The sequence below is a fragment of the Arachis ipaensis genome, chromosome B7 (genome assembly GCF_059453495.1).
Source record: "Arachis ipaensis isolate K30076 ecotype BB chromosome B7, ASM5945349v1, whole genome shotgun sequence".
Classification (NCBI taxonomy): domain Eukaryota; kingdom Viridiplantae; phylum Streptophyta; class Magnoliopsida; order Fabales; family Fabaceae; genus Arachis; species Arachis ipaensis.
The window spans coordinates 543753-567955 of NC_142442.1; the positions used below are offsets into that span (position 1 = coordinate 543753).

The 24203-nt window shown below is 35.5% G+C and overlaps 1 protein-coding gene and 2 pseudogenes across 2 annotated transcripts; 2 read left to right on the top strand and 1 right to left on the bottom strand.

Annotated features, from left to right (window-relative positions):
- Nucleotides 1-13959: 13959 nt before the first annotated feature.
- On the bottom strand, nt 13960-15361 carry LOC148550114 (uncharacterized; annotated as a pseudogene).
- A 577-nt stretch (nt 15362-15938) lies between these two features.
- On the top strand, nt 15939-18947 carry LOC107609261 (putative F-box protein At4g22165). The gene is made up of 2 exons (XM_016311150.3): nt 15939-16277; nt 17563-18947. The coding sequence occupies exon 2, from the start codon at nt 17604-17606 to the stop codon at nt 18822-18824; it is 1221 nt and encodes a 406-aa protein (XP_016166636.1). The 5' UTR covers nt 15939-16277; nt 17563-17603; the 3' UTR covers nt 18825-18947.
- Nucleotides 18948-19786: 839 nt separating this feature from the next.
- LOC148550115 (protein INVOLVED IN DE NOVO 2-like) lies at nt 19787-23908 on the top strand (annotated as a pseudogene). The gene is made up of 8 exons (XR_015892162.1): nt 19787-20654; nt 20760-20813; nt 21056-21145; nt 21235-21521; nt 21995-22038; nt 22176-22384; nt 23088-23229; nt 23363-23908. The product of XR_015892162.1 is annotated as a protein INVOLVED IN DE NOVO 2-like (transcript).
- Nucleotides 23909-24203: the final 295 nt, after the last annotated feature.

Below are 24203 nucleotides of genomic sequence, written 5' to 3' on the forward strand. Positions count from 1 at the left end.
TAGGGGGAAATGATCCTTCCTTGTGGCAGTGTTGAGCCTTCTGTAGCCTATACACATTCTCCAGCCTATGACTGTTCTTGCAGGAATAAGCTCATTCTTTTCATTCTTGATCACTGTCATCCCTCCTTTCTTGGGAACTACCTGCACAGGACTTACCCAAGGACTGTCAGAAATAGGGTAAATAATTCTTGCTTTCCATAGTTTCATTATCTCTTTTTGGACCACCTCTTTCATGGTTGGATTAAGTCTCCTTTGTGGTTGCACAACTGGTTTAGCATCATCTTTAAGGAGGATCTTGTGCATACACTTGGTTGGACTAATCCCCTTTAAGTCACTAATGGTCCACCCAAAAGCTGTTTTATGGATCCTGAGCACTGAAATAAGCGCCTCTTCCTCTTCAGACTTCAGGGAAGAGCTAATAATCACTGGATATAAGTCATTCTTACCGAAGAACACATATTTCAGAGGAGGTAAGGATTTGAGCTCAATTTTGGGGGGTTCCTCCTCTGCTTTAGGCGTGTGAACCATATCCTTCTGGGATGGTGAATCATCAACTTCAACCAATTCATATTCAGAAGTGGGATCCAGAATGTCGTCCAGCACCTCAACTTTCAGTACCTCTTGAACAAGTGGTTCAATAACATCTATTCTCATACACCCTTTAGAATCATTAGGGTGCTTGAGAGCTTCAAAATAATGAAGAACCACCTATTCTTCATTGACCCTCAGGGTTAATTCACCGTTTTGCACATCAATCAGAGTTCTACCTGTAGCTAAAAAGGATCTACCAAGTATAATAGAGGATTTTACCTCCTCTTCCATGTCTAATATAACAAAATCAACAGGGAAAATGAATGGTCCTACTTTAACAAGCAAATCCTCAACAACACCTACAGGTAATTTAATAGAGAGATCAGCAAGTTGAAGAGAAATACGAGTGGGTTTTACCTCCTCAATTTGAAGCTTTTTCATCACAGAAAGTGGCATTAAATTGATGCTAGCTCCAAGGTCACATAAAGCTCTCTGAATGGTGACATCACCAATGGTGCAAGGAATTACAAAGCTCCCTAGATCTGGCATCTTCTCAGGAAGGTTGTGTTGAATAATGGCACTGCATTCCTTGGTTAACACCACTGTCTCTTGTTCCTTCCAATTCATCTTATGGGTCAACAATTCTTTCATAAATTTAGCATAGAGAGGCATTTGCTCAAGAGCCTTTGCAAAAGGAATGTTGATCTATAGCTTTTTGAAGACATCTAAAAATTTAGAAAATTGTTTTTCTTTGGAAGCCTTCTGAAGCCTCTGAGGGTATGGCATTTTTGGCTTGTATTCAGGAGCCTTTGGCAAGGTAGGATAAGTGTCAAGAGAATCAGGGAAAGGGTTGTCTGCACGCTTAGGAGGTGTGTGCTCTACTTCTTCCTTCTTCTCCTCTGGAGCTTCTTTTTCAACTAATTCTTCATTGGCCTTGGTCTCAGAACCAGTTACCTTACCACTTCTCAACTGAATAACCTTGCAGTCTTCTCTTGGGTTCACCACTGTATCACCTGAAAATGTGCTTGCAGACCTCTCAGGTAATTGCTTGCTTATTTGGCCCATTTGCATTTCCAAGTTTCAAATGGAGGCTCTGGTTTCCTACACGAAACTCATCATCATCTCCCAATTAGAATTTTCTTGGGATTTAGAGTTTGCCTGATAAGGTGGTTGTTGTTGTTGAGCCTGAAATTGGCGGTTATTGTAATTATTCTGTTGGAAGCCGCCTTGAGAATTATTGTTGAAATTCTGAGGTCTCTGAGATTGGTCTCTCCACCCAAAATTTGGGTGATTCCTCCACCCTTGATTGTAGGTCTTAGAATAGGGATCATTGTTGGGATTTCTAGGAGCACTCCCTATGTAATTGACCTGTTCAGAAGAAGATTGAGCATAATCATAATTATCATTCTGCACAAAATTACCTGTCATGTCATAAGAGGCTTCTTGAGGGGGATTTTGGGTGTTGATAACTGAGACTTGCATGCCACCCATATGTTGAGTAAGTAGACTTATTTGCTGAGACATAAGCTTGTTCTGAGCAAGAAGAGCATTAAGAGTCTCTACTTCCATGACACCCTTTTTTCTGAGGTGCCTCAGAGTTCACAGGATTCCTGTTAGATGAGTATAAGTATTGATTGCTAGCAACCAATTCAATAATCTCAATAGTCTCCTCCGGTGTCTTCTTCTTGTGCAATGAACCTCCTGCAGAGTTATCTAGGCACATCTTGGACATTTCACCCAAGCCTTCATAAAAGATATCTAGTTGGGTCCATTTGGAGAACATGTCTGGAGGGCATTGCCTAGTCAGTAGCTTGTATCTCTCCCAAGCTTCATAAAGAGATTCGCCTTCCATTTGCTTGAAGGTCTAAACCGCCACCCTAAGCTTAGTCAGCTTCTTTGGTAGGAAAAATTTAGTCAGAAACTCAGTGACTACCTTGTTCCAAGTATCCAAGCTCTCCTTGGGTTGGGAACCTAACCATAGTTTTGCTCCATCTTTCAGAGCAAACGGGAAGAGCATTAGTTTGTACACATCTGGGTTCACTCCGTTTGTCTTCACAGTATCACAAATCTGCAAAAAATTTGAAATTAATTGATTTGGATCTTCGTGGAGAAGACCATGATACTAGCAGTTTTGTTGCACCAGGGTGACCAGTTGTGGTTTTAATTCAAAGTTGTTTGCAGCTATAGGAGGCACCACAATGCTTTTTCCATACAGATCTGCAGTAGGAGCAGAGTAAGAGCCAAGTACTCTCCTTTGTTGCTCATTCACATTAGGATTTGCCACATTGGCATTATCAGCATTATTAGGATCCATAGTGAATTCTGCAGCCTTATAAAGTCTTGCCTGTTGTAAACGTCGCCTGAAAGTCCTTTCAGGTTCAGGATCAAAGTCTAAGAGATGTTCTTTGTCTCTGTTCCTGCGCATAAACAAGCAAAAAACAAGAAAAGATGGGAATCTCTATGTCAAAGTGTAGAGAATTCCCAGTGAGGTAACTTGTGTAAAGAGATAAAAATATGTTTTTTCGAAAATAATAAAAACAAAATTTAAATAAAATTAAAAATAAAACGCCTAATCTAAGCAACCAAACAACTGGTAGTTGTCAATCACTATCAATCCCCGGCAACGGCGCCAAAAATTTTATGCGGTTTTTACAACCCACACTACTAACCGGCAAGTGCACTGGGTCGTACCAAGTAATACCTTATGTGAGTAAGGGTCGATCCCACGATGATTGATGGATTAAGCAACAATAGTGTTTGATAGGCTTAGTTAGACAAACAGAAAATAATGTTTGGGCAATAATAAAAACATTAAACAATATAAAGAATATTGAAGGAAGACAAATAAATAAATTGGGAAGAAAATATGGAAGAAAACAGTTAAGATTTCAGAGTTATCTATATTTTGGATTGACTTTTCTTACTAACAATTCTAATTATGGAAGATTTAATTTATGGCAAAATGTATGTGACTAGACCCTAATTCCTTAGACCTTCCTAGTCTCCTCTAAAATTCATTAACTGCCAATTCCTTGGTCAATTAATTCCAATTAGAGGGTGATAATCAATTTCTAGTTTATATGCCACAAAAACTCTAATTACCCAAGAAATAAAAGGATTATATGTCACATATCCTGTTAAATTCAGATAATTAAAATTTAAGAGAATATGTTTTCAAGCTGTTGTGCAAGTAAAGAGCTTTTCTAAGTTTTACAAGAACTCAAATAGAAAGAGGGTCATACTTCCGTTCCACCTAAATTCATAAGATGAAGAGCGAAAACAATTCTTAAATCATAAATCCATACATGAATTAAAATAGAAAAAGTAATAAAATCAATCCATACAAATAGACAGAGCTCCTAACCTTAACAATGGAGGATTAGTTGCTCATGATTCAGAGTAGAAAATTAGGATTGTAAATGGGAATGAAATAATGTTGTTCTGGAATAACTCTGTTGGCATTCCTTTTATATTTAATCCTAATAAATTAAAAATCTAATTATCTAAAATTAAAAATAATCATCTCTTTTCCTAAAAGATAATATTTGAATTTAAATTAGAATTAATTAACAAGTCTTCAATTGATGGGTGGAGACCACTTGTTCTGTCCATTCTGCAGCTTCTAATCTGTATTTTCTGGGCTGAAAACTGAGTTAAAACAGCCCAGAAATCGCCCCCAGCGTTTTTCTGCGTTTTCTGCACGTGGCGCATGTGACGCGTCTGCGACGTCTACGCGTTCGCGTGGTTTGCGCAGATTCCAATCCACGCGTTCGCGTCAGGCACACGATCGCGTCATTGCGATCTCTCCATTTCGCGCGATCGCATGAGCCATGCGTCCGCGTCGGTCTTCGCTGGTCATCTCTTTGGTTTCTTCTCTTTCTCTGCAGAAACTTCATCAAATCCATCCGAATGCTACCTAAAATAAATAAAATTGCACAAAACTCAAAATAGCATCCATAGTGGCTAAAATCTAATTAATTCTGAATTAAACTCAACAAATTAGATGTAAATTCACTAGGAAAAGATAGACAAGATGCTCACGCATCAGTTCCCCACTCCTCTGCGTCACCCCTAACAAGTTGAGGGTGCTTCGCTTTGATGCGTGCGGTGAACTGAGCCAGGAATGTGCGGGTTATGTCAGCAAAGGTTGTCACGGAGCCCTGCGAGAGAGCGTTGAACCAGCAGATTGCCGGCCCCGCTAATGTTACGGGGAAGGCGCGACATCTTACTTCATCACCCACCCCTTCCAAATTCATCCTGGCCTCGAAGGCCGTTAGATGTTCTTGGGGGTCTTGAGTCCCATCATACCTCATGTTCATTGGCTTATCGAAGTGTTTCGGTAGCCGGACCTCAAGGATGGAGTGGTGGAAAGGGGTTGCCCCCATGATTATAGGGTGTTGCCGTCTCCTTGAGTTGTCTTCCCGGGTTTCCTCCCCGGTGCGTATCACTGGAGCTCGAGTGTAGATGATGGGATCTCGCTGCCTTCTCGGCAACTCCATGCTTTCCCCTTGGCTTTCTGATTCTGATCGGGGGGTCGGGGTGTGTCTGGAATGGTCCCTTCGGGGGATTCTCCCTCTAGACCCCCTCCTCTGGGGAGACCGGGAATGGTCTTGCCCCGGAGCTAGTTGATAGCCCTCTCTGCTTGCTAGCTCTCGCTCTAGATTCTGCACCCTCTGGTGCAGCTCTTGCATTATTCTGGCGCTGTCGCTCCCCGTTCCTCCAAAGGGGCGCCTCTCCTGAGAGCACGAGGGGAGCTCAGGTCGTCGCCGGGGGGGGGGGGTGGTCTTGTGCGTTCACGGGAAGAAGCCACAAAGGCTACCCTACCAGTTCGGGTAGCCATCTCTCCTCCGCGTGGTTCGCCTCCGTCATCTGCCTCCATAGGACCCAACAGAAAGTCCATTCAGGCCAGTCCCCACAGACGGCACCAATGTCCGGGTCTTCGGCTTCCGGTCGGGTCGGTGGAGCTCTAGGGATGTGATGGTAGGAACCAGCCTTGATCTGGGCCCGGAGGATGAGGACATAGACTTCATGACCTGCAATGACACTCTGACGTTCAAGTCAGAAATGGTACAGATGATAGTGAGAGTAAATGAGGTAGTGACGTACCGTGGGGGAGGGGTAGGGTCATCCCCATATATACTCTGTCAGTAGGACGGGTCTCCCAAGAGAGGTCCCTTTCCTGGAAGCTTCCTTTTACAGCTGTCGCATAGCTGGCTGCCAGGGAGCAGGTGTCTGGGTTGCAACTCTGGTGTATGAGTCCCACTGGGTCGGTTGCACGGGTTGAGTCGAACAATGCACCAGTTGGACTAAACCGGAACAAATAATAATAATAATAATAATAATAATAATAATAATAATAATAATAATAATAATAATAATAATGATGAGAAGGGAAAATGATTTTAAAATTAGGAGAATGAAAAATGATTTTAAAATTCACGAGTAATGGTTCAAACTACAAAGGAAGTAGAAGATGCATCTGTTCCTCGGACGGAGATATAGGCTCTGCTACTTGTTAACAATTGTGTTAAAAAATATATATATAATTCATACTATGTCGAATGAGTAAAAATTGAAGATCAATTACCCAAGTTTGCAATAAACAAAAAACAAAAAACAAAATAGCTCACACCTAAGAATGGAAATAGGTCACACAATTTGTCAAGAACCGACGGTCTAATCTGTATTTGAAACTCAAATTATTATAAAATTTTAATATATTAATAGATCAAATTTAAATTCACTAATTAATATTATTAGTTTGTTAAACTTAATTAAAATATAATTAAATATATAAATAATTTTTTATTATTAATAAAATTATAAAATATTTTAAATTTATTATATTTTATTATAAATATCTTTGTATATTTTAAATATTTTTAAAATTTAAAATTTTTTATAAATATTAAATATGATATATTACATATAAATATTTTTATTAAAAAAATAATTTTTTTAAATAATTTTTTTATTTAAAAAAAATTAATAAACTTTTTAACAGAATTCGGATCAGGCTAAACTGAAAAACAGGTCAGGTTTAATATTTTAAAAAAAAATTATAATAAACTGTAAATTAAAGCCAAGCCAATTAACTACATGATAGACTATATCTGTTAAGAGTAAAATTTGACCTATTTCTACTAAATAACAATAAAGGTTAATGATCCCAAAATAAAAAAGCCAAAAAATATAATCATAATCATAATCATAATCATTAACAGAAAATTATACTGATCTAATTAATTTTCTCATGTGGTATCGTCTGCATCTTCTGCTTTTAGTCAGAATGTGCTTTCGTTCAGAGAACAACGTAACACGTATTCACAGGGTGTTTTTTCCACGTCGTCTCTTTATCAGCTAAAGAAGAATTTCTCCTTTTTTATAGTAGAATTGACATTAGTGATTTAGCCTTTAGGATATATTTATAGGTCTTTTGGCGGGTAAAATTCAAAAAATTTATTTGGGATTTAAAAAAATAAATTAAATAATTAAACAAGAATATTTTTTTTCACAAAAATAAATTTCTATTTTACATTTAATATTTGATGTTTCAAATTCAAAATTTAAATTAACATTACAACATTTAAATTAAAAATCCATAATTTTTTTAAAAAATTATTTATCCTATAATTCTCTAAAAAATTTTTAGTATCTCTTCGCAATTTTCAATATTAATTTTACAGAATATGATAGAATCATATGCAAAAAATAGATGATTTATTTTGAAATATTTTTTAGATACTTAGATTCTTGTAAAAATGTTGTTTTGTTCTGTCTTGTATAACAAAAAAAAAAAATCTTTTGCGCAAATCAGGAATAAATATGAAGATAGAAAATCACCCTATCAGATACCTCTACTTAGCCCAAAAAAATAATAGAGTTGTCCTTCCACAATGACTGAGTAAGAAATAGTTGAAACTAACTCGTGAATCCAATTAAACCATCTAATGTCAAATCCAAGTTTTTCCATCATGAGCTATAGAAGCTTTCATTCTACCATATCATAAGTCTTGCTCATGTCTAGTTTGATCGTCATTTTATTACCAAATCCCTTTTTTTTTTATTCTTGAGATAATGCATGCATTCGTGTGCAACTAGGATATTATCAGAAATAAATCTTCTTTAATGAAGGCATTTTGGGTTAAACTGATCACTTTATTCATCATGTTGCATTCTATGCACCAACACTTTAAAAATAATCTTGTAAACAATTGAAAATAAACTAATAGGTCTTATTTATGTCATATTACTCGCACTTGAAATATTTGGAATGAGGTAAATGTGGGTGTTATTAAAACTTCTCAATATTCTACCTCTTGCAAAAAAATTGTGGATAGCTCTGAAAACAACCTTCCAACTAAATTCCAATAGTACTGAAAGAATTTCACAATTATTTTATCATCACCCGGAGCACTCTCTAAGTTGATACTGAAAGTAGCTTTTTTCACTTTTGCCATAGTAATTAGCCGTTGGAGATTTCAATTCATGTTAGCTGTCACTTTCGACTCAGTATGTGAAGAGGTTTTCTAAGTCTCCATGACAAGTGGAGGAGAACAGATCTATAAAGTATGATTTTGCCGCTGCACTAATTTCAGCTCTTGAGCTAGCAACTTCACCGTTCTCCCAAACTATCCTCCAAATCTTGTTTCGGTTTGTTCTCATTTTTAACTTCTGGTCAAAATTTTGGGTGTTTCGGTCCCCTTTTTTGAGCCACCAAATTCTAAATTTTTCTCGTCAACACTTCTCTTTTTGGATGACCGCTTCCTCCAATTTTTCTCCAACTCTTTAATTTCCAACCCTCAACACTCTCAACTTCTCTCAACAATCCTAATTCCTATTGCAATTCTTCTATAACCTTCTTTGAATTATATTTACTAGAGCATTGTCATTAAACCAATTCGTGTCTGCATGTCTTGATTTTCTGGACTAGTATATACATCGTTGATCCACTAAAATTAATGCTCCAAGCTTCTTTAATGACTTCTATGGCTTTTTTGTTCTCACACCATCTTGCTTAGAATTTAAACCTTCTCTTTATAGCTTCCATTTGTGGGGTGTTTTCTAATAAGAAAGGAATAGGACCCGATCCATTTTCCACAAGCCTAATAACCACTAAAGAGGGATATATGGTCAGCCACTTTATATTCACTAGTACAAGATCCAACCTTTCTTGTATTAGATTTACCTTGGCCTCCTATTTGACCCATGGTTTTTAAAATTGGATTAGACCAGTTGGTTGAATCGGTCCGATAAAAAATTGGCATTACAAGTGATTCGGTTTGCTTAATGCGACGTCATTTTGAAAACCGAACCGTTAAAAACCGATCTAACCGAACCGCTGGAAACTAGATTTTTTAAAATGGGTGGGATGGGGTTCGAACCCCTTCCTCAATGAAAAAAGAGCAAGTCACAGCCATCAGGTTATCACAATTTTGGTTAATATGTTTACAAATTATTATATATATAGATATCTTTTATCAAATATATTTACTTCTATTTAATTTATTTTAATTTTTAGTTATAAACTCATTTATTTTTAAATTAATGATATTTTTATTTAACAATAATTATAAATTTACTTATTTTTTTTAATAAATACTTGTAGTATATAATAGTATAATAGATATAAATTTATTAATAAATTATTAAAATTTGAAAATAATTATTATTTTAATATAAAAACAAAATAAAATATTTATGATAGAATAAAATTAACAAAATACTTATTATTTATGTTTCATATTATTTTAGAATAGTTGAATATTCTTAAAATATTAGTAAAAATATGTATTTTAAATTTTAACTTTAAATTTTTTTACTATTTTTTATTTTTTATTTGCATAGGACTGGGTTAACCGGTTCAACCAGTGACTCACCGGTTGAACCAATGACCCAGTAATCTAGTAGTGTGATCGGTTCAATCACCGATTCGGTTCTGACAACTATGTTCGAGATACGTGCGAGCAAGACAATTTTTATATATAACGTTACAATATTTTCGTAAAAAAAATATATATCAACATGGAAAACATTATTTTCTTAAAAACTAACATATTTGAATTAGAACTAAAAAAAGAGTACATACAAAATAATTCGAATTGGATTGATTTAAACTTGAAATAAGGTTTTACGAGAAATAAACAGTTACGTGTAAAAATTTAAAATATTTTTTTTTAGTGACTAAATAGAAAAAAAAGAAAAAAAAGAGACAAAACCAAATTAATTGGCTAGGGTCATATCTAAATCTATTAGATGTTGAAGCTCACTCCATGGTTGGCTCCAATTCGAGTGAATGTCCTCGACAGAAGCAGCTGCTTTAGCCATACAATCTGCAACACTATTTGCAGTCCTCTGAATTAAAAGAATAGAGACTCTCCAATTCCAATTCATAACCTCCTGTATATGCTTTGCCAAATCCCATTCCGGAATATCCTTACCAAGCATTCTTTGATTTACCAAGAAAAGAGCTTCTAAACAGTCTGTTTCACAAATAACCTCACGAAATCCACTCTCCCAAGCAAGAAGTAAGCCTCTCCAAATTGCATACAATTCAGCAAAAAGAACACTGCACACTTCGACTTTCCCAGTGCAACCTTTCAACCAACATCCATCAGGATTACGAATGATACAACCAAAACCAGCATAGCCAGAAGGAGGAAACCAACTAGCATCACAATTCAATTTAACAGAATAAACTGGAGGTGGAACCCAATGCAAACAAAGTGAAGGAGGAGACAGAGATTGATGCATAGCAAAAATAGTGTGAAACTCCCTTACTGAACTACGAATCAAACTCACCACTTTACTAGCACTCCATGAATCATCTATATTAAATAAGTCATGATTCCTGCTTCTCCAAATCCACCATATGGTCGAAAAGAAAAGAAAAATATTTTCACTCCTTGCACCTCTATAGAGCCAATCATGTAAATTCGAGTTATCTGAATACAGGCCTAAAAGGTTCCAGACCTCCTTGGCACTAGGGCACTCCCGAAGACAATGAAGAATTGATTCAAAACCATTCTGACATCGATGACAAGTGCTAGATAAAGCTAAACCACGACCCAAACGAAACTCTGCCGTAGGAATAGCATTATGAAGACTGAGCCAAATCAAGAACTTGTACTTCTCAGGAATATGCAGTTGCCATACCCATAACCAATTATCATGCTCATTCCAGTCAAACTTTCTTTTGGCTAGCCAACTGTACCCACTCCTAGCTGAGTAAAGTCTAGAAGATGCCACACCCCACGACCAACCCGAACTCTCTCCAGCATTCAAATCTGGATTATAAGCATTCAAACGCTGTTTGACATCTTCTGGAATGATAGAGAAAATATCATGGAGATTCCATTGACCATCTTTTCAAATGTCTCTAATAGTTAAATCAGAGTCAGATATATGTACAAAAGGGACATCTTGAGCAATTGGACCCTCAATACTCCAATTGTCAAACCAAAAAGATTGATCAAGTGACCCAACGCACCAAGAGAAGGCATCCTTAAGAGCACCAAAAGCCTTTGAGATACTCTTCCAAACATGAGAAGCATTGCAAGGGACAGGGCCATCTAAAACTCCCTCATTCCTCATATACTTCGCCCTCAATAGAGCAACCCAAGGCTTGTCCTGACAATGAAAAAGTTGCCACACCAATTTACCAAGTAAAGATATATTAACACACGCAGGATCTCTAACACCCAGGCCACCAAATTTTTTTGGAGTGATCACGGTCCTCCAATTAACAAGAGAAAGACCTTTACCATCAACTTGACCCTTCCAAAGGAACTGTCTCATCATAGAAGATAATTTATCACAAACCCAATATGGAAAAAAAGATACCTGCATATGATAGACAGGAATGGATGCTGCAACAGAATTGATCAGGCAAAGTCTCCCTGCTTTATTTAGAAGCCTTCCTTTCCAATTAGCTAATCTTCCCCTCACCTTTTCAATCACCGAATGAAAAGAAGCCCTACTGGTACGGGAATGATTAAGGTTAACTCCAAGATATCTTCCTAAGTCCAAAGCAAAACGTATTGAAGAAACACTAGTAAAAATATCTCTTCTACGAGCAGTCACATTTTTAGAACAAAAAGCTTTAGACTTTTCAAGATTCACTTTCATGCCAGATGCCTTGCAAAAAATGTTAAGAGAATGCATGACCATTTGGACCTGACTCTTTGTAGCCTGACAGAAGAGTAAGAGATCATCTGCAAACATCAAATGAGAAAATTTTGGGCCACCCCTAGTGACAGAAACTGGTTTCCACACACCCTCGACCACCTTATGAGATATATAGCAAGCAAGTCTTTCCATACAAAGCACAAATAAGTAAGGAGACATTGGATCGCCCTGTCTAAGCCCCCTTCTAGGAGCAAAACTATCCAATCTATTCCCATTCCACATAATAGAAAGAGATGATGCACGAACACAAGTCATAATCAAATTAACAGTGATGATAGGAAAACCAAAAGCAATGAGAGTACTCTCCAAAAACCTCCAATCCACCCTATCATAAGCTTTTTCAAGATCAATTTTAAAAGCAAGAGTACCTTTCTTGGATTTTGTGTGCTTCATAAAATTCAGAATTTCTTGGGCCACAATAATATTATCAGGAGCACCACGACCCGGAATAAAACCTCCTTGTAAAGGACTAACAATATCTGGAAGAAAAGGCCGAAGTCGGTTAGTCAATACTTTTGTGATAATTTTATAAACAACATTACACAAGCTAATAGGCCTGAAATCCTTCATAAAGGTAGGGTTATCAATTTTAGGAATAAGCACAATCAGAGTTTCCATGATGCTAGGATTTAAGAACTCTCCCAAAAAAGCGCTCCGGACAATATTCCAAATCTCAGTGCCTACTATCTCCCAATATTCTTTAAAAAAATAAGCTTGAAAGCCATCTGGACCAGGAGCCTTAAAAGGGCTCATACTAAATACTGCTGACTTGACTTCCGCAAAAGAGACAGAGTCAATTAACCTAGCACAAGCCTCAGTACTTAGTGTGGGCATCGGAACATCCCCTAAACAATCAACCTCAACCTCTTCCGTTGTACCAAAGAGATTCTTGTAAAAAGAGAGAGCTTCTTCCTGGAGAATATCTAGATCAGTAGACCAAGACCCATCTCTAACATATAATCCATGTACTCTATTATGGTTTCTACGTACCAAAGTCTGAAGATGAAAGAATTTAGTGTTTCTATCCCCATACTTGACCCACTGCTCTCTAGATTTCTGGTACCAAAAAAGTTCCTCTTGCAACAAAAGCCTATTGTAATCTTCCCTCAGTTCAGCTTCTTTAATTCTCAGAGATAACACATCGGTAACCTCCAAACGCCGTTGAATCTGATCAATCTGATATTCCAGCTTATTTTTTCGCACAAAAATATTTCCAAAAATCTTTGAGTTGAAGTCCAAAGAAGCCTGTTGAACCATCTTAAGCCTTTCGGTAACGCCTCCAAACTCTTGATTCCAAGCCTTACTAATAACATGTTTATAAGAAGGATGTGTTGCCCACGCAGCTTGAAACCTAAAAGGACGTGAACCTTTCACTCTGGGGCTACCATGACAACGAACTAAAATAGGACAATGATCAGAATGAAGCCTGCTAAGAATTTCAGAATAACCCTCAGGAAACATTGTCATCCACGCCTCATTAACTATAGCTCTATCCAACCTTTTAGCCAAGTCCCTGCCAGCCTGAACTGCTCTATACCAAGTATATCTCCTACCAGTCACTTTAAGATCAAAGAGCTCACAGTCATCTAGAGTAGTAGCTAATAGACTAGCTCTGTGAGAAGAAAAATAAGCACCTGTACTCTCATCTGGTGCCACAATCTCATTAAAATCACCAACGGCCATCCATGGTCTATTATGGCCTGAATTAATAGAACGCAAATGATCCCAAAGCATACATCTTTTTTCGAATTGAGGACTCCCATATACTGCACTACAAAGCCAAACTAAGTTACCCACACTCACTTTTACTGTGATACATTGGTCAATTTGATCAATAACCACACAAGAAGCATTAGCAATAGAAGATAGAAACCAAATGCCACCCCTGTGTCCTACTGCTTCCTCAATACCAACACAATGAAAACCCAACTTATCCCAAAGATTCTTCAAATTATTAAACATGGTATGAGTCTCAAAGAGAAAGAAGAAAGATGGTTTATATATTCTCACCAAATTTTTGCAATGCACACGGGCCATCTTGTTAGACGCACCCCTCACATTCCAGGCTATGATATTGAAACTATCCATAAAAACAGCAAAAAGAGAGCTCCAATAACAAACCCGAGACTCAACATGATGTCCCTGTCTTCGACGATCCTGCCTTTAATGGACTCTCAAGTTGCAGCCCAATTTTCTCCGTCGAAACTTGCACCATACCCGCCGTCGATGCTCCATCCTTATCTACTGGTGAATTCTGCAAAGAGTTTGGGCGAGGACGCTTTCGCACAGTGCCATTTGTTGTCTCACCTTGTTGCTGATGATGAACATTGTGCCGGGTCCCCAAAGAAGCCACACTAACCGGTTTTCCAATATTGATGTCCCTGCTTAATTTCACTTTGGATCCAGTTGCATGTGTTGTACGTTGGTGATCAGGCCTTGTCCAAGTATTGGTAGCCTTGTTAGGAGTCTTCTTTACTTTTGGTTGGACTTGATGGGTGCTAAGAGAAGGCTTTTGACCCATTTTATACTTTCCTTTCCTAATCACTTGAGTCCAACCTTCCAAATCCTCATGTTGTGCATGGTCTACATGAACAGCATGCAAATCACTCTCCACCAAATCCGGGACAGTAACATTTACAGTCTCATCTCCAAGATTCTTGCCAAAATGAAAACTTTCCTTTTCCACATGTACTGGATTTTTTGAATTTGAGTTTTCTGGCTGCTTTGCTACATCGCTGATCACCTTGGCATTAGTTCCTCCTCCTGCATTGCTGTCAGTCTTGCACACCTTCATATCATGACCAAACTTGAGACAGGAGCCACAAATAAGGTGAAGACTTTCATATTCAACCTCATATTCAACACCTTCAACAAGAATCTTCTTAGTCACTGGCAATCCTAAATCTATCTGAACACAGGCTCGAGCATATCGTCCTCTTTCAGCTAATTTTGTTGCCAAATCAACCTTAACGGGAATGCCAACTGCAGCCGCAACACGGAGCATTGCATCTTCTTGGTAGCACCAAATTGGTAATCCGGAAATTCTAATCCACACTAAAGTTGCTCCAAAACAGTTTTCACTTGATCTAAACTCTTGATCCCAAGGCTTCACAGCCACATAATTTCCCTCGATCATCCACGGACCTCCTAAGAGAACCTTTTCTCGCTCCTCAGCTACATCAAACTTCACAAGAAAGTAGTCAAATCCCACGTCCAATAAATCAAAACCTCCCTTAATCCTCCATACCGTTCGGAGTTTATGAGACAATGCAGTGTAGCTATAATGTTTACCTAGCACCTTAATCACTATAGCATCCTTATAAGGTTCTGCCAAGCAATTCTTAGCTTCTTGGGTAAACGTGACACTCGGTGGCAAGAGATCTCCTTGCTTCCTAGAAACTACCGCAATGTTATCTCCCGATAAAGTTTCAACAAGTGAAAAAGTTTTAGCAATCTTGGAACCCACAACTTTGTCCCTGAAAGAAACCTTCAAAGGCTTAGAAACCCCTCCCGAAATATGATCCTCCTTTTCCCCTGATGCAATCCCTCCCCCGCTCTCCCCCTTATCTCTTCCGCCGATATTACCGGCTGCCTCACCGTGTTTCACCCTCAAAGTCTCTTCCCCGCTCACTCCACCGCTCATCTTTGATTTTCAAAATTGTACAGAGTACGGAGTATGTGAGAGAATATTAGGAATTAAAAATGATGTGATCAGAATAAAAAGTTACATGACGAGAAGAAACGAAATTATTTCTCTCCATTTTTTTCTGTTGTACTTATTCTTTCAATTTCACGTTTGTTTTAATATAATATCTGAACACTTACTAAAAAAATTTTCTCATCATGTAACTGAACACGTATAACTTTATTTTTTTAAAATTTAAATCAATTTAATTTAATCTATTTTTTTGTACCTTCTTTGAGTATGAATTCAAATGAATTGAGTTTTAAAAAAATAATGTACTAATTATTTTCGAATCACTAATTTTAAATACGTAGGATAAGATGTAATTTTTAAGAATTGGATTAATCTAAAAAAATTGATATTGTTTTAATCGTAATTTTTTTATAATAATATATGTAGTTTTAAATTTATAAAATATTATAATGTTTATAAATAAAAATTAAGTTTTTTCAGCTGTATCCGATATGTGACTCAAAGTGTATTTAAATACTTTATACTTACATGTTATTTAAATCGATAAATATTATATTTATTTAATTTAAATAAAAGAAATCCTCTGGATGCTCTCTCCGCTCTTTCGTTCCTGTCATAGTTTCATTCGTTCACTCAAAGAAAAGAAAAAGTGAAAACCCTAGCTAGCCTCCACTGCCGCCGAACGGAGTGACCCACTGCCGCCGTCCGTGACTGTCCGAGGAGTCTCTTTTTGTACTGTCGGTGTTATCCAAGTCAAACCCCCTGTTCGCTCTCTTCTTCCTCGCCGGCGCCCATCCTCCATCGTCTTCGTCCTGCTCGTGGTCGTCTTGTTGCCGTCGTCTCATCGCGCTGAACTGCTGTCTGTCGTCTTGCTCTCCGTTGTGCTCAACCCCTCTCGAAGGTCAGTATCACGCGCACTTGTTCTTTGTTTTTTGTTTTATTCTCTATTGTGAAATCATTGAATGATTACAGGGATTTTGTGTTTTGGTTGAAATAATTGATTTGCTCTGGCTTTAGTGTGCTGCTATGTTGTGTTTTTTATTTTTTGTTGAATGATTATTTGATTTCTGGGTTCTGGCTCTGCTGTGCTGTTGCTGCATTGTGTTTTTCTTTTTATTTTCTGTTTTGATTTCTAAAGGAAGAAACAGAAAGATTATTAAATTAGATTTTTCCTCCAAAAAGTTAAATAAAAGTTTTGAACAATAAATAATTAATGATACAGATCCCAAATTTCCAATATGATAATGTGAGGTATCACACTATTACTGTATTAGATAGATAGATTCTAAACTCATTTGATAGCGTCCCCAAAAAAAACTAGTTATATATCCTCCTCAATTTAATTTTAATTTTTCAACAAAATTTGAAATTTGAAATTAAATAAGATGGGATAAAATCTACCCAAAATAAATAAACAGAGATATGCAACAAACAAGACACTATGAGTTTGTTTAGGTATTATTCAATTATTAGAAAAAAAAATTAGTGTGTTTAACAAAATTTTAATAATAAAAGTAAAAATATTAGCAAAATAAAAATAATATTTTTTAAAAAATTATAATTTATATATTTTTAAAATTTCTTTATTTAAAAAACATATTGTTAACATAATAACTTTAAAAATATTTTTATATTATTATATCTAAATATAATTATTAAGTAAAAAATATTTTTATATCAAATATTTAAGTGCTTGTTTGGGCGTTATTATTTTGATAAAAAATATTTTTTTTCAATGAAAAAAGATTTTTTTTAGTGTGTTTGGCAAATTTCTAGTAGTAAAAGTAAAAGCACTAGAAAAATAAAAAAAAAATATCTTTTTTTGAGAAGTTATAATTTACATCTTTTTTTAAAAGATCTTTTTTCTTAAAAAAAATATTTTTCATGTAATAAATAAACAAAAAAGTACTTTATATTGTTATACCCAAACATAATTGATAAATAAAAATATCTTTTTGCATTAGATATCCAAATATAAAATTACTTTTACTCTTTCATAAGATCTTTTAAAAAAAGATAACTCAAAAAAAATATTTTTTTAGAAACTCACCCAAATAAGCCCTAAATATAAAATATTTTTTTAAAGATTCTTTAAAAAAAAAATTAATATTTTTGAATAGGCTCAAACAAATCCTATATATAGGTAACAAACACAGCTAACTTCAAACAAATCCTGGCTTCTGCAGTTTGCCTCTCATCTGGGAATAACATAGCTTGAGTCTGAGATATGGGTGACGACATTGATGGATGGGCAAACATTCATGATGACATCTTGAAGGAAATTGCAGAGCACTTTTATTCGTACGATGATTTCATCCGACTTCGTTTAGTTTGCAAGCAATGGAGCTTGAAACTTCCAGAGATCTCCAGCGAGATTTTGTGGCTGCTGGTACCTGAAGAATCTTCCAGTACTCATATTTATGAAGACGAGGAGATCTACCATCTCATGAACTTACCTATTGCTGATGAAGTACCGCTTGATATTCAGTCTCTTGATGAAGACGAGATCCACCATCTCAAGCTACCAGAGATGCAGAACAAATTGATCCGTGGTTCTTTTGGTGGATGGTTGATCGTCCTAGATATATACCAATGTTCGATGTATATGTTAAATGCATTTACAAAGGTCCGTTTAGATCTTCCTCCAATATCAACTTTTCCGGATATAGTTGACTACAATCCTAACAATTATGGCTTTGAATATACTGTTTGGAATTGGGATGATGACAATAGGGATGATTACCGGATATCGAGTAGTTTAAAAAATAGAGTCCATGTTTGGAAGGTTATTATAAATTCATGTCCTAGCAATGACAATGAAGATTTTTTGGCAGTGGCCATATATGGACCTCGTTGTACATTAGCCTTTTACAAACCAAATGACAAGAGATGGTTAGATCTTTCTAGAAAATCATCGTTTCATGATGTCATATTTTTTGGAGAGAAGATATATGCAGTAGACGAAGGTGGCCAGCTATACGAATTTGATACAAACACAAAATCAGGGCCTGTAGGTGGTATTCATGAAGCCAAACCTCCCTCTGATGCTGCGCTGGGTCCTTACCAGCTTAAATATTTGGTTGGGTGTGCTAACGGAAGTTTATTGATGTTGGCGAGACATTTTATGCCTGGAAGTCACTGGACTTACAAATTTGATATCTATGAATTAAAGAAGAATGCAAAAGAATGGTCCAGACTAGATAGTTTGAAAAATTACGCACTGATGATTGGACTCAACTCTTCTGTTCAAATGCTGCCTGCAAGTCTTCAAACCAAAGGAAATCAAATCTACTTTACAGATAACCTAATAGAATTGAAATCGCTGGACTGTGCCGAATATCAAGATATTGGCATCTTCAACTTGGACGATGGAAGTTGTCAAACACTATTAGACGAAGAAAAGTTCACGTGTCCTCCCGTCTGGTGTTATTCTAGCTCATTTCTTTAGTGTTTTTATTATTATTTTAAAAGATTATTTGCAGTGTGTTTGTTCTTCCTTATAGTAAAATTTTAATGAAAACATGTTTATCTCCATTTTGTTATTATTCAGTACTGCTATTTAGACTTGTAATTTCTCTCTCTTCACTTTATAGTTTATTTTACGAAAAATATTAAAAGATCAGGTATCGGATTCAATAGTCTTATACCGTTAAATGGTTACATAAACAAAACATGTTTTTTAAGTTTTTTAATAACTGTTAAATAGTTCTTATTTAATTTTAACTACAAATTAATCTTTTATATATTATTTTATTATTCATTTATCATGTTTATTAATAATAAAAAACAAAAATAATAACGAATTAGATCTTCTATTAATCATAATAAATATTTTGGTAATTCTAATCAATTAGAATTTTGTCCTTGATTTGTTACTTCCGTAAACGTTCATGTGGGTTTTTTCCTAATTTAATTGATTGTTTGTGTTATCCAATCAATTTATGTCTTTTCACAATTCAATGTGTTATTCAATCGATTGAATTGTGCACTGTGTTATATATTACGCTATTCTAAATTTTTCTGCTTGTATTAATTAATTATTGTGGTGTTTATTTCAGTAGCGATAAATTTATACGTACCAGTACAATAAAAATATGATCAAATTAAAACATGACATTTGGATTATGTTTTCCACGTTAATAATTAATTTTTTTTTAAATACATATCATATTAATGATTTTACTAAATTACTCTTATACTTTAATAAAAATAAAAATAAATTTTATTTAATTATTACAAAAAGACTTAAATATCTTTTTTTTTATATTAGAGAAAAACAACCCTAATTCTTTAATTTAATCAAAATTTAATTAACTTTAGTTTTATAATTTTAAATATGAATCAATTTAAAAATTAAAACCAAAATATATTTCATTATTCATATAAACTAAAAAATTGCTTTGGTTATCCTGAATCCTAATCTAATCTTTCCTATCCCCTTCATACCAGAATGAAAAATATATCTAAAAAATTATTCTTCTTCTTTGTATATCAATTTACTGATAAAGAGCAACCTCACCCCTAATCTCTACGGATAGCAGCAGTCTATCCTCAGTTCCTCACCCTCTCCCTTCCACGTCGGACTCTGCCATTGCCCTTCCTCTCCTGATCTCGACTTAGTAATTGATCAATTCAAAGCTTTCTGTAGGTCCTACTCTTCTTCGCTTGTGCATCGATGCTTCCCAAGTGATTCTCTTTCCCTCTCATTTGATTCTCCGGTGTGCTTCCAATTCTAGCTGAGCTTACTTGCCACCATGATCCAATGAGATTTTTAGTCTTTCCAAAGATTTAGCATCAAATGAACTGATTCTGATTCTGTTTTTCCAAGTGTTAAAACATAAAACTGCCTTACTGCCTTAATATGTTCAATTTTGAGGGATTGAGTCCTGATGAATTGTTTAGTTTTGGAAATGTTTTTATTATTGGTATCTTTTGATTTTTTTAGTATTACATAGCGCAAGTGACACAGTTATCTTTGTTGCTATAAACCACTAGGATTGATTCCTTGCTCAATTTTTTTTTACCTCTGCTGCCGATGGTGCTAAATCTTTAATTGATGCAAGTGATAGACTTGTATTATATATTGAAATTGCTCGTTTATATGGTAATTTTGGGTACCAGTGAAAAGCTGCTTTCTTTTCTAGGAAAGTTGCTCAGTTATATCTTCAGCAAGAAAATCGACTGGCTGCAATTAGTGCTATGCAAGTTTTGGCAATGACAACAAAAGCTTATCATGTTCAAAGTAGACCCTCAATACCAGATCATTCTCAGAAAAAATGTGAGTTTACAACACTGAGCTATATATCTAGTGTCAGAGGTTTTGTATCTATACTTTTCCTTCCTGATTATTTAAATACACAATTGTTAATGTCATGTCATGCAGTGCCTTAATACGAAGAAATTTTCTGCCTTGAAGTTTCAAGCACAGCCTAAAGAGGTCAGTTTAGGATTGTCACAATACACATATTTCATAACAATTTGATCACTGGTGAAAACTCATAGCAAATAATTCTTTCCAATGTGCTTATTTGTGAAGGAAAATAATTCTTTCCTGTTAATTTTACTTCTTGTCCTTAGTATACTATGCTATCATTTAGGCTGTGCTTAAGAGGTTGATGACTGATGTACCTTCATGTAAGATAGGTTTATTTGATAATCCTCATTTTATTGTCTTTTCAGAATGCAATGAAAAACAGCTCTCTTCAGATTGCTGTTCATGAACAAGAGAAGGCTAATAAAAATCTTTTGAGACTGGCTGCAAATCAGGAGGTTTGCATAACCTGTTTTAAGGCTTTGTTTATACTTTATATTGCAAAAAGGTGTAATTGTTAATGCTATTTGACTATTTGTTTATCCAGCGACAAAAAGAAGAACTCCATGCTAAAATTATCCAGCTTGAAAACAATTGGATATGAAACAAAAATTGGAGTTGGAGATTCACCAACTAAAAGGAAAATTAAATGTCATGAAGCACATGGAAGATGATGGAGATTCTAAAGTTTTGAATGTGATGGATATTTTATATAACAAATTAAGAGATAAGGAACAGTCACTTCGAGAGATAGGGACATTGAACCAAGCACTAATTGTTAAAGAGCGTAAGAGCAACGATGAGCTGCAGGATGCTCGAAAAGTATTGATTAGTGTAAGTTTTTTGTTTTCCCTGATAAGCGCATATTGAAAAGTATTCCAAAGTGCATTTTTTTTTTGAACTACACTGTAAGCGCCTCTGTTCAATCAGGTCCTGTTTTTTTTAATACTTTGATATCTGATTTCTTGGCTATCATTGGAATATGACCCGGTCATTTTATAAACACAGGTTTTGCTTGTTGTCAGCTCAATAAATTCTTATATGAATCAGATAAGATATTAACTGATTGATGAAACTATCCTGTATGAACCACAATGAAAGAAATAAAAATTTCTTTGGAGATGAAATATACTTTGTTTTAAATTAAGGTTTCTTTTATAGTGCATTCTTTCTCTCTTTTTTTTTTTGCCAAAAGTTTAATTTATTCAGTTAGAAATCAAGGTAACAAAGTAACTCCATTAAAGTCAAAACTTATTTATTTGATATCTAATTAAAATGTCGCCCAATTGATTATTTCTAATTCATAGGTCTCTAAAACTGTACCTATAGAAGAGACCAGCAATGCTGGCTTGTAATGGTGCAACAGTCATATTGTGACGATATTCAGTTCTCGTCTGTTACCTGACTTGTGGCTCATGGATTTTTATGCTCTGAACATTGAAACTTCCTTTCCTTTCTCCATGGTTTCTTATATTTTAAATGTTTCAGGGAGTTAAAGACGTGTACTCGTGGCAATATTGGTGTGAGGAGAATGGGGGAACTTGATATTAGACCGTTCGTTGAATTTATGAGGGAAAGGATATAATGATGAGGAAGAAGAAGAGAGAGCTTTAGAACTGTGTTCATTGTGGGAAGAGTATCTTAAGGACCCAGACTGGCATCCCTTTAAAATCAGCACAACTGATGGGAAACATCAGGTGCGCCTTTGCTAATCTTATAGATCTATTGAAATATTTTTTTTCTTGATATCGCTCTTCAGTCTTAATAGAATATTTTATCTTTCTTTTACAGTTTTGCTAAAGGGAATTTGTTAAGGTGTTTAATGTAAAAATAACTTATTATAAAAACTAAAACTTTGTAGTTTCCAATGCTTTTATAGTGTATTTATTGAAGAACTTTTTTTAAAGATTTATACTCTATGTAGCCCAATAGCCTTCGTTTATTAGCATTCCATTTATCCCATTATTTTATTGATGGATGAAGATAATAAATATCCATGATAGCTGCTTTGCTTGAAACAGCAGATGAAGAAGAAGCTTTGATTCATGTACCATAAGGGTTGTTTGTGAATTGCGTTTGGAAGAGAAGGGAGGGGACGGGAAAGCTTGTAGTGTAAATTTTACACCCTTCAAAACCCTTCCTTCCCCATAGCCATCCAACCTCTAGGTTTATCTTTCCCCTTTAAATTTGGCATGTGCTGCTATGCTTTATCTTTTCCCATTATATTGCACTGCTTCTAATTGTTAAAATTTTTATTTAGTACAAGATATTAGACTGCATAAGTTTACAATTTGAAAATTAAAATCTTGACATGAATAAATGAAAATCTTGGTGAAATATGCATTGGAACCTGAAGTTGTGTACTTAATTGACAATTCAGTGTCATATCTATCTTGGCAGTGCAATAGGTCTGTGCCATTAGAGACTTTCGCCAAGTATTCCAAAGCATGATAGCACCCGTACCTCACAGCTATATGAAATACTGTTTCTTCTTCTGTGGTGAGATAGTGAAATGATGCAGAATCAAACACAATCCATGAAGGTAAGTTGTAAAACATAAAGTAACATTCAGAATTGCTATAGAAAACTATGATTCCAACCTGTGTGTCCTCTTGATGCTGCTATAAGGATACAAGTTTAATTGAATTCTGCAATGCTTCGCTCCGCGATCTCAGGTAGATTCAGGAGGAGGTTAACCATGTCAAGATGGCCATGACTGCATGCTAGAAACAAAGGACTTTTGCAAGAAGCATAAAGCTTATAAGCAGCATTAGGATTGGCATCAAGCAGCAACATTAAGACCTTAGCATTCTCTTGGCGGCACGCCTCATGAATCGGAGTCTCATGTTTCTTATTCTCAACACAAACCATGTCAGGACACATGCTGATAATTTCAGACACCATTTCAGTGCAACCATACTTGGAAGCAATGTGCAATGGAGTGCTGTAGGAATCAGCTGTTTTTTGATTCAGGATTCCTTCATTCTCCTTAAGGAGGCTTGAAAATGTTGCTATATCACTTTTTCTAATTGCATCAAACAGATTTGGATCCATATTCATGGGCTTGAAACAATACAACTCCTGAAAGTAAGAGAGTGAATAGAGCAAAGTTCTGTGCCCCCTTTATATAATGTTTAGTGGTTAATCAGTTATACTGAGTGAAGTTGCAAAAAATGTTTGGAAACTTACTGTACAGAAAATGAATACGTTGGTTATAGACTTTTAAAAGCCTCAAACATGTTCAAGGAAAATTCTTGTGGAGTTGTCTCTCAAATTGTCAAATTTATTCAGCAAAAGAAACTTCTTGGTATGACTTTGAATGTGAAAGTAAAACTTCACCTTCTTTCTATTCATTTATCAAGTATTATAAGATTGAGCATATTTTATTAACTCTCATATCATTCAATGTTAATATCGAACTTTAGTCCTAACTGAAACCTCAAAAACTAAATCGATACGCATATAATTGTTGGAATTATTGTCAGAGGCGCTTTGATCATTTAGCAGTTGACCTGA

Coding starts and splice junctions, on each gene's coding strand:
- LOC107609261 (XM_016311150.3), top strand. CDS start 17,604: ATGGGTGACGACATTGATGGATGGGCAAACATTCATGATGACATCTTG.